Genomic DNA, 11016 nt, shown 5'->3' with positions numbered 1-11016 from the left:
TGACTTTTCTATAGGGGTCATATTCATGAAAGCCCTAGAGGCTAATTTTGGCTTAACCTTCTCTGGTATAGGAATGACTCTTGATTTGTTTCCTTTCATTACAGAAGCAAATTTTGTTTTTTTAAAATGCCTGAGAGGGAGAAGTTATATCAAACCCCCATCAGTTAATGCACTAAGTGAACGGCAAACTCTGATCCTCTCCTCAACTATTTCCTGGGTAACTTACATAGCAAGACGTGTAATAAAAGGTCATGGCATAGGATAGGCAACTTTACTTCCTTTCCCATTTAGTTTTACTTCAAAGTGCTAACTCTGTAAACTGATGACAGTGGGTTCTGAGGGGGTGGAAACTCTTAGCTTCTCATGAATTTTGTCTTCCTACTCTCATCCATATTAAAAACAAACAAGCCTATAGTGAATTTTAATTCTCTTAATGCTTTCCTCTTCGCCCAGCCTAAATCAGCTCCCACTGCCAGCAATGGGTAAACCAAAAGTAACCACCACACCCCAAGTCTCAAACTACTTAGAAGATAAGCTTTGTGGAGAAGGTCACTGGTAAGCTCTAGACCATGGTGATGTAGCTTCTCTGAAATATAAACAGGCCTATTTGAGACTGGATAGAGTGCCATGTCTGATCTTTAGAGATGAATATTACTGCTTTTTAAAACAGTAGTTAAGCTTTGGTGATTTTAAACTTCTCTCAGCTAAAGTGAATGAAATTCCCCGCTGACAAGTAACACTAATCACTAGGATCTCTACAGTTAAGAGAGACCCCAGTGCTCCACTCAGCTACACTGTCATAAGACTAGACCTCAGATGATATATTTAAAGGAGGTAAAAAGTCATGGCAGCAACACTGTATGTGGCTTGAGCACTGTAGCTATTTAAAAGCCAGAGGAATGGTAAATTAAGCCTCTTGGGGGTTGCTCCTATTTCTTTGGAGATGTTGTAATTAACAGTGTGGCTTCTTTGCCTGAACTACCTGTTTCTAAGAATTACCTAATGACAGTTTACCAAATCCTCAACATCTTTTGAGTCTTCTGAAACAGGACTGCCCAGAGATGATCCAATGATGTTTGATTCTTCTCGATGATGTTGGAATATGGGATCTGTAATGAGACAAGTTTCAAGTTAATCTTAAATGTACATATCCTCTAATCCACGTCAAGAATTTAGAGTAAGTGTTCTTCTACCAGAGTGAAAATTTAACAAGCAGATTTCCACCTTAAGATTTATCAGGCACTCGAAGGAGTTACAGTACCTGTTAGTGTTGTCAAAGGCAAGACAGATTCAGTATCTATAACATCAGATGTCTGGATAAAGCCATGTGGTGAAGGAACGATAAGTATCGTTTCATCATCAATTGTTGTTCGATCAACTTGTTCTTCTATGGTAGGAGACCCTAAATCCTAAGTAATAATAATTAAAAAAATGAGATTCTGTCTCATATTCCTTATTAGTTTTCCTTAAGTCCCCAAACACATTTAGGCTTGAAGGGACTTAACTTTCAAATATTATCCCACTTTAAAGTTAAAATTAAAAGAAATCAAAGTTAAGGTCTTAAAATGGACAAAAGTAATAACCTCATACCCCAATGTATTACATACTAGCAAAAAATAATTTTAAAGAACCAATTCAGCTATAGACCCTGAATACAGAAGAAACAATGCTGTAACACTGTGGGATGAGGTTCCTAAACCGAACCACAAAGACCTGTTACAAACCATCCTCAGGAAAATGCTTCCATGGGTTCCAACAAACATTTCTCAGTCTATAGGGGGTGGAGAAGGAAAGGTTTTAGTGAGGAACTGTGGTAAGAGCAACACTGCTGGTTGAATGATACTTCAGGTCAGGTAGGGGTTTGTGCTTTATTTTGTGTGTCTAAAGACAATAGGAGGTACTGAGGACATCTTTCCATAAATGATTTCTAGGCTTTTCCCAAACTGCAGGTTTGAGGCTTAAGGCTATTTCCTTAAGTGCAACTTACCTCAGTAACATAAGCCCGGGCTAAAGGGGAGGGTGCGTCCTCTTGTTTAAGGTGGGTGTCAGAGATTTCTTCTTCTGTTCTGACCATAACACCGTTCATCAGTTCTGTGCTCTTTTGGTCACTGAATCTGGATATATGAGCATCATTAAATGATGGCTCTACAGTAATCTTAGGCTGATGAATTTCATCTGGGAAGGTGTCTGCTTCTAGGGCATCTGGAGGCTCAGGAAAATCAGATGAGTGAATATCACTATCCACTGTCAGTTCTGCTTGCGATATGGAAGAGGTGATGTCTTCTGTGGCAACTGTCTGAATGATGACTCTTGGTGTGTGACACTGCACTGTGACGTTGTCACTTGTGTTCAACAAATGTTCTGGCTATAAAATGTTAAAGAAAACGATCAGTGGCAAAATGAAAAAGTACCCACCAGACTAAAGTTATAGACAACAAATGATATTTATAAGTGGTACCCTATTGTCCCCTCCATGCCTCTCTGTCACCTCTGGAACTTCAGTGTTCTTATCACTGTTTTTCTAGAACCCCTATTCTTTACACAGTGGGGCCTCTGCTCTCGTAATATCCCTTTTCCCCTAACGGAAGTCCATGTCATGTAAGGAGACCCAGGGAACGAGGGATGTACCCCAGTGAAGGTGTAAAACATTGCTCCTGGGACAACAGTGGTAGGAAGAATTGTTTAAATAAATGGACTACAATAGTATTGGCTCTTATATTTTGTATCAGCTAATCCTGGTCCCTAACAGGTATCGATACTAAAGTGTTTGAACGGAGCTCAAAATTTATTTCCCCCTCCCCCAAGATATTGTAATTGAAGGCACATGAGTCCATCTCTGGTGGTACTTATCAGTTAGCGAGTCTTTTCTACAGAAACTAGAAAAATCAAGGAATTTATGTAAGGTGACATACAGATAAAGCATGGACGATGATCTGTTCAGGAGAAGCGGGAGCGGCAGCCGCCAGGGTTACTGTGGGACTAGCAGTCAGAGTTAGCGGAAGACCTTGGCTTGAGCTTGTTTGAAGTAGGTAGGTGCCTGGAGTGCCAGTGGGCTGTAAATGGAAAGACTGAAGGAAGAAGAAAAATAAGATCAACACAGGTGCATCAAACCACTGAGTAAGTACACTTAGTACCCATTAAGTCTAGCTTTACATCCAAAACGGAGACTTTAATTTACTAGCCACAAATGTACTTACCAATCAGGAAGGGGCAAATAATAAAATGAAGGGTATAACATTCTGGACCATTTATCTATTGTAAGTCATTTCTCGGCCTGCAGCTTTAACAGAGGAAAGGCCTGATCCTACTCTTCACTCCCTGTATGTCTATGGTCTGGTCTCAGCTATCTGTTTCAGTCCAAGACATGGTCTCATAAGCCACTGTTTCTAGCACAGTAATCCAGCATGCCTCGTCTCCCCTCTTTATCCCTTCTCTGTAGCACATAAAAACTAGCAGTCTCCCAGTTAAAACTTCACATTTTCCAAAAGGCACTATGGCAGTGTTTACCTACTTGAATAGATCTTTTTCATAGTATAATTTTAGGAAATTTTTTTATGTTCAGAGAAAATGTATAGAAATAGCAATTAGTGTTCGTTGAAAGAAAAAACTTCTAATTGAAAAGCTGTTTCACTGACAGTACGTTTATCTTTTGACATCTTTTATGGAAGTGTAACAAAACTATTGAACAACAACACACGTTTCACAACCATAAGCTTCTACGTGATAATCTGAGTTTGGTTTATCCTAACACTCTGAAGGAAAAGTTTTTGCACTTAGAATAGAGCTGGAAGTTAAAGTCATATAGCCTGGGTTCTTTAGTCTGATGTGGTCTTGTGGACTTAGGCCACAGCAGCTCTCCTGGCTACTGACTCACTGAATCTAGGTTTCTGTAATGCTAAAGCAGATATAGTAACTACTTCTCATAGAAAGGTTTGTCGAGGATTAGAAATGATTGTGATGGTGCCTGGCACACACTGGGGACTCAACTCACTTTTCCCCCTCCCTCTCTATAAAAGTGAAAGCTAGCTGTTTTCCTAAAGGTTGTATTTATTAATCACATATTATCAGGCAGTATAATAAATACTTTACACGTACATGTATGTCATATACATGTATTTTATTTAATATGCTTAAATACATTTAATGCTCATAATTTTTTGAAGCTGAGGCACTATTATCATGTTTTATTTATAAATAAGAGTCTCTAAATATTTGATTGTGACCCTGTAAGTTAAAACCTGAACACATACCCTAAATATATGTGTATATATTGTTTATTAGGCCAGGGGGAAAGGGAGGGTGACGTGGCAGAAAATGTAAAGCGAAGTTGTTTTCTACCTATGGCAAATGGTCTTCTTACACGTCCCTATTTTGGAGACCAATGGATTAGGAAACCGAGGCTTAAGTTAAGCAAGTGGCCTAGTAGGAGATCCAAAAGAGAACCTTTTGGGGCTTCCCTGGTGGCCCAGTGGTTGCGAGTCCACCTGCCAATGCAGGGGACACGGGTTTGTGCCCCGGTCCGGGAGGATCCCGTGTGCCGCGGAGCGGCTGGGCCCGTGAGCCATGGCCGCTGAGCCTGCGCGTCCGGAGCCTGTGCTCCGCAACGGGAGAGGCCACAACAGTGAGAGGCCCGTGTACAACAACAACAACAACAAAAGAACCTTTTGCTAGGTGGGCCATTCCTATGAGATTTGGCTGTGGATAGGAAAAATGAACTGTTGCACTAATACCCCTTATGTTCTTCACAGCAAATAAATCTTGACATAATTTAAATAAAATATACCTTATATATTCTTCATGAAAAATGAGCTAATAATTCTGGGTTTACCTATTTTAGAAAGAAGGGAAAGAACTGGGGCATTTTTCTTTTCAATTTTCATCACCACCCCTCCAAGGAATTACATTTAAATTAGCAGTCATGCCCCATCTCTCCCCAAAACCTCTTAGCATAGTTAACCCCTGATCTGTTTTCTGTCTCTACAGATTTGTCTATTTTTGACATTTCAGATAAATGGGAGTCGTACACTATATACTTTGTGTCTAATTTCTTTCACTTAGCGTAATGTTTTCAAGGTTCATCCTCGTGGTAGCATATTTTTTTACTGCCAAATAATCATTTGTATGGCTGCAGCACATTTTATTTACCCATTTATCAGCGGATGGACATATGAGTTGTTTCTGCTTTTAGTTATTATGAACATTCATGTACAAATTTTTATGTGGACATATATTTTCACTTCTCTTAGGTATACCTGGGATTAGAATTGGTAGGTCATATGATTACTGTATGTTTAACCTTTTTAGGGATTGCAGGATTCTTTGCCTAAGTGGCTATATCATTTATGACTAGGACTTTTAAATCCTGTATCCCCCAATGGGCTAGTAGTGTTTACTGACTGTTGTTAAATAATTCATTCCATAAACTTTTTCTCTAATAACCAATATGAACTTTTTGAGTATATATTTATGACTCAATAAAAATACATAGCATGTACCCTACTTGTTAGCACTGTCATTTTCATCTATAAAAAGAACATATTATTGGTTTATATATAGATTAAAAGACAAATTATAGAAGTGGAAGTCTGATTTATGTTGTCTTCTAACCATCTAGGCTTTCAAAGCCATGGATATAGTTACGCTTAATGACAATCAGGTTTTTACATTTCATTTGCTTATATAACATTTCTAAAACTGATACCAACTCATCTTTCTTATGCATAAAATGGCCAATATCTGCTTTTTAAAGTAGTTACTCACTGGAAGAATCTCAAAGGTCTGTAGTGTTCCACTGTTTAGTGTTATTGTTTCCGAGTCAACGGTAGCAGCCGGGGAGTCTGCTGAAGCTGTGGTAAGAACAAGGACAATAAACAAACACTTTTTAAATTTCAATTTTCTTAGTGTACTCAATTAATTATGAGGGCAATCTCATATTGAATAATTTGCCTGGAAACCCGAAGTCATTTAAATTTCTTATAAGAGATAAGAAATCTAATGGACTTGTCTGGGATGGCACAGATATAAGGGTCAGCCAGCCATGACCCACAGCCAAATCCAGCCCACTGTCAGTGTTTATAAATCAAGTGTTATAGGAACACACTCATTCCTGTTCGTTAATGTATTTTCTGCGGTTGCTTTTGCGTTACAAGGGCAGTTGAGTAGCTATGACAGAGACGATATTTGCTAACCTCTGCTATAGATCATAAAATATTTCTAATGTTAGGAAGTAAGAGGAATACACTAAGGCTAACCTGCAAAGAGACAGGAACTTGATAAAATAAGTTTTCCTGGACCCTCTGGTAAGAAGTATAGATGTCTGGAATATATAGGTGTCCTGTAACACTAGGCTTTAGTTGTAGTGACATCACTTCTGGCAATGTAAACCCGGGCAAATAACTTACTTTAACCCAAACTAATGTTCAGAGACTTTATCTGCCCTGTCTACCTCATATAGTTGTTGTGAGGATCAGAAACATGAAATACATATAGTGTCAGATGACTGTACTAGGGAGACTAAATAGCACTTCAGAGATCGGACAGTATGATCTCTTTACAGATATGTCAGCTGAGGCTCGGACTTGGTCATTGTCTGCTCAAGGTTATATGGAACTAGGGCTAATGAGAAGAAATGTAATCTCTTTTGGTGCTTTCAGTCCCACCTGTAGGTAAATCTATGTGAAAAATGATTTGAAATTGACTTTTAATGTATAATGTTAGTTTATTATATTCTGACTATAATGCTTCTCAGTTTAAAAGAAATGCACTGAATTCATGTTAGTTCTCTTACTATTTGATGGATTCTTAAGATCATACCTAGAATAATTTGAAGTGATTTCAGATAAATAACCTAAATGAAAGGTAAGCAAATTATGGCTGGAGACAAATGTGGCTCAAGGCTAAGAATGTTTTTTACATTTTTAAAGGATTGTTTAAAAACAAAATAGAAAATTTCATAGAGATCTATGTGGCCTGCAAAGCCTAATATATTCATATTTACTGTTCTGGCCCTAAAGTTTGCTAATCCCTGACCTCTAACCTAAAGAAAGAAACAATCGTGAGATTTTAGCCCAAATGACAAGAATAATGGGTGTGTTGTAAAACTCTTACTATACTCACATTTCTTGCTGGAAGAAATAAAATTATTCTAGTACTTAAAAAAAAAAAAAAAAAAGCCATGCTGTGAACGATATTAAGGTACCATTTATAAAACGTTTGCTATTTTCCCAATAAGCATTGTCAACCCAATAGCCAAGGAAAACTGTAACATTCTCCATGCACAAAAAATTTTTAGCCAACAGCAGCTCTCACATTTATGGTGGACTAGTAATTTCAGTTGCTTTGCAATCCTCAAGACTACAAAACAAAACAAGCAGGGCTAAAGAAAATAAATTCTTCATGCTTTACTGCACTGGTAGAAAGCTAAAGCAAATAACCAAATTTAAATTAGAACTTTAAGAATAAGACAAGCATAATTAATTTAAACATCAGAATATAGGTTTTGTTTGTTTTTTTTGGTCTGTTTGTTTTTTGCTGTGCTGTGCAGTTTGTGGGATTTTAGTTCCCTGACCAGGGATTGAACCCACACCCTGGACAGTGAGAGCACGGAGTCCTCATCACTGGACCGCCATGGAATTCCCAGAAATAGTGTTAATAATGCCAATAAGTGGCCCAATGATTCTCAAATGGGATCATAGAGTATATGTGAAAATCTGTAGGGTGTTTTTCTTTGTCATACTGACTGGAAAGCACGGTTGGCATTTTGTGGGTGAGGTCAGGGGACCCTAAACATCCTGCAGTGTGCAGGAGGACATCCCTGCCAAGAAAGAACTGTCCCACTTAAAATGCCAATAATCCCCTGATTGAGAATAACACCAAGTGATTGATAAACTCTTGGCAATGGCCTTTCCATAGGCAAATAACATTATGTAGGGGAAAAAAAGTGAGGTAAAAGTGAAAAATAATATGGTTCTGAGAATTTTATCCTCATTCCTTTTCTGTCCCTCTCTAATGGAAAGGTAGAAAGATCAACTTGGCTTAGATCTTAGGAAATAAATTTCCTCTCCCTATAACAATCACTGGGCTCTCATCTCATTAAGCACACAAAAAATGTCACAGGCTAAGGAAAAGAGAGGGGTAAACAAAACAGTTCCCGTAGGACACTGGTTCTTTACTCTCTGAAGAAAATGTTTTTCAACCTCACCAAAACCCATGTCTTCTACATTTGACTTCAAATCCATTCTTCATTTGTGTGTCTTCTGGTGAATTACTACAAATGATGTGCCATCCTAGGGACTCTCTTTCTTTGCTTAGTTGACTGTATTTTAGGTAGTTTTCTATTAACCATTAATTCTTTATAACACCTAGAAAGTAAGATGATTTAAAATGGTTTATAATGGCTGGGCAGTGGGTTATCATTCTTTCCTGTCACACATTCATCCTTTGTTCAAATATTAATCAAGCTAATAAACAAAAAATGCCTTAGATCTCCTTTAATTTCTCAACTTGGATAAATTTCTGCCAACATTCTAGAAGACTGAAAGGTGTCAGAGCCATTAACGAAATCATATAGTTCAAATAGCACGGAGTCTGGAGGTTACTTACAGACATGGGTGATCTGGACTGGAATCTGCAGGGCTGTCATGGGGCTTGGAGAGATGGCTGTATTGTCTTCCAAGCGGGCAACTCTGATCTGAACATGCTGTACGCTGGAACTGGAATTACTGTTTGGAACTCCAGATCCTGATTTATTCTCCAAAAGCGTTGGGTTGTTTTTTTGATTCTCATGTAACTGTTTAAGACCTTTTATCAAGACTGAAGGGAGATGGGTAGACAAAAAGAACATTGATTCTCCGACAGACCACCATCTAAGCAGCAAGGGAGGTGGGGGGTAAGGAGGGAAAGTATTTGGAATAAATAATTGTATACTGGATATGTGATCTTACCAAAATAACAATAAAAATATTTAGAAACTACAACCTGTCTGGAAATTTTTGGAAACATCCGTCAAAAGAGATTTAAAAAATTCATAACGTGATACTGTTTTTGCCATCAAAGATGAATTAAAAGCCATTGTAAGGAACATGGAAATAAGACATTTTCTATGTCCTAGGACTTCTTGATAAAATTCTTATTATTTAGGGAGAATATTGGTAATGCTAATTAACTTATTTTCATTCAGCAATGAATAGTCTACTACTCTCCCTCCCCCAACCCTGGGCACTTTTTAGCCACTGCAAGAACATAATCAGTTGGCTGTGAGTCTAACTTACAACTCCAGAGTAGCAGCTGAGCTTTTCCAAACAGTATGCAACCGCCTTGAGTTCTTGTACAGGAAAGCCAACTCCTCTACTAATCATGATAAACTACATCAATCCTCTCAGGTAATGCTGCAATCTGGCTGGGTTCATGTTACATTAGTATTCATTCACTCTCCTGGTTATACCAGAATTTATAATTTTTAAAGTGTAAAATAAATTTATAACTGGGTATTTAAAGAAAAAAAATCACATTTTCATCAAGCCAAATTCCTCAGCATTTAATTTTCCTTTGCAAAAATGGAAGTTTGAGCACTAGACCAATGGGAGGGAATCTGATTACCTAAATCATACAGACTACAATTTAGTTCCGTGTCTAAGAACAAAGCAGACAGTGAAGTGGAAAGTATGCTATATCTCACTTAAGCAAACCTAAGATCTCTAGATTTACATAACAAATGAAATTAGAAATTTGCAAGCTTTTGTTCTACAAAATAAATCACCACAGAATTTCTCTAACCCAGTTATTTGAAATTATTCAATTCGTAAAAGTTGATTTAAATGTAAGTTCTTACATCTTTGTATACAGTGAAAATACACATTTAAAATTTACTTCCCCTTCATAGTTTATGTGAAAGGATAAGAATGTGTGTAGGTAGATGTGTATAGTTTTTTTCTTTTGCAGTACGCAGGCCTCACTGTTGTGGCCTCTCCCGTTGTGGAGCACGGGCTCCAGACGCTCAGGCTCAGCGGCCATGGCTCACGGGCCCAGCCGCTCCGCGGCATGTGGGATCTTCCCGGACCGCGGCACGAACCCGCGTCCCCTGCATCGGCAGGCGGACTCTCAACCACTGCGCCACCAGGGAAGCCCGATGTGTATAGTTTATCTTTGGTGCTTTGAGAATTAAAAATCATATCAACTCTTCTCAGGGGAAGACAGTTACCCAAAGAAATAGGGCAGAGGTTGAAGTAAAAGCCTACTATGATTCATATCTCTTCAGCTGAGGCAAAGAACTTCTAACCTCTAATTCCTTGAGGACTAAATACGGTAAGACAAAGGAAGGACTTAAGAAGCAAATAATACATTACCAGGGAATGAAACATCCTTATGGTTTGCAATTTGCCTTTTGATGGTCCACCATTTACTTCGAAGCCATTGTGGTGAACGGACACTGCTCCATCCCTCTGCTAACAGATCCCAGTTTATGTCATTTTCATCAGCTACATCAAGCTCTGCTATCCTACAAGTTACGAAATAAGCATCTGTTACATGTTTGTTTCTCCATAAGAACCCTCCTCTAACTACAGATGATGGCACTGGCAATAAAGGGAATGGCAGGTTGTGCCACTGAGATACTACTGTTCAGGTATAGGAAAGGATGGACTGCAGGAGTGCAGACCTGCTTCCACAGCTAAGAGCTATGAAACATCACAGTAGCAGCCTTGTTAATGGTACCACCAATGGGCCATACCATAAATGGTCAGAACCAGATGAAGCACCATGAAGGAAAGGGAATAGCTAAAGGTTAGAATAAGATAAGGACAGGTTTAGTTGTATAGTGTTCTACAATGTTTTATAGTATGTTATAATGTTATTTCCTAGATCTGAGCTTTTCCATTTGTAAAATAAACAAAATTACTTAGAAAGGAACTATTTATAAAGATGACTAGCTGGAAAAAACTATATTAAAAACAAAACTCAAAACAAAGTGATAAAAAGATAAAAACAATACTCAGGCAGCAACCCAAAAAACCACAATCA

The 11016-nt window shown here is 38.2% G+C and overlaps 1 protein-coding gene across 5 annotated transcripts in view; it reads right to left on the bottom strand.

Moving 5' to 3' along the window:
• Window positions 1-4: 4 nt before the first annotated feature.
• DMTF1 (cyclin D binding myb like transcription factor 1) overlaps window positions 5-11016 on the bottom strand; it is a 43927-nt gene continuing 32915 nt past the window's right edge. For 4 of the 5 annotated variants that reach the window (XM_029233127.1, XM_029233126.1, XM_029233123.1 and 1 more), the window contains 7 exons: window positions 10344-10495; window positions 8602-8811; window positions 5761-5846; window positions 2913-3068; window positions 1988-2365; window positions 1262-1409; window positions 67-1109 (listed from right to left, as the gene is read on the bottom strand). In XM_029233127.1, coding sequence (XP_029088960.1) covers window positions 1000-1109; window positions 1262-1409; window positions 1988-2365; window positions 2913-3068; window positions 5761-5846; window positions 8602-8811; window positions 10344-10495 — 1240 coding nt within the window. In that variant the 3' untranslated portion in view covers window positions 67-999. Of the gene's footprint in view, window positions 1110-1261; window positions 1410-1987; window positions 2366-2912; window positions 3069-5760; window positions 5847-8601; window positions 8812-10343; window positions 10496-11016 lie in introns of all 5 variants that reach the window. The other variant, XM_029233124.1, reaches the window with a different exon arrangement.

The sequence above is a fragment of the Monodon monoceros genome, unplaced genomic scaffold, assembly GCF_005190385.1.
Source record: "Monodon monoceros isolate NGI ecotype Baffin Bay Population unplaced genomic scaffold, NGI_Narwhal_1 Super_Scaffold_2, whole genome shotgun sequence".
NCBI lineage: Eukaryota > Metazoa > Chordata > Mammalia > Artiodactyla > Monodontidae > Monodon > Monodon monoceros.
Note: the sequence above shows the minus strand (reverse complement) of the source record. Positions and strands in the feature narration are given on the sequence as shown.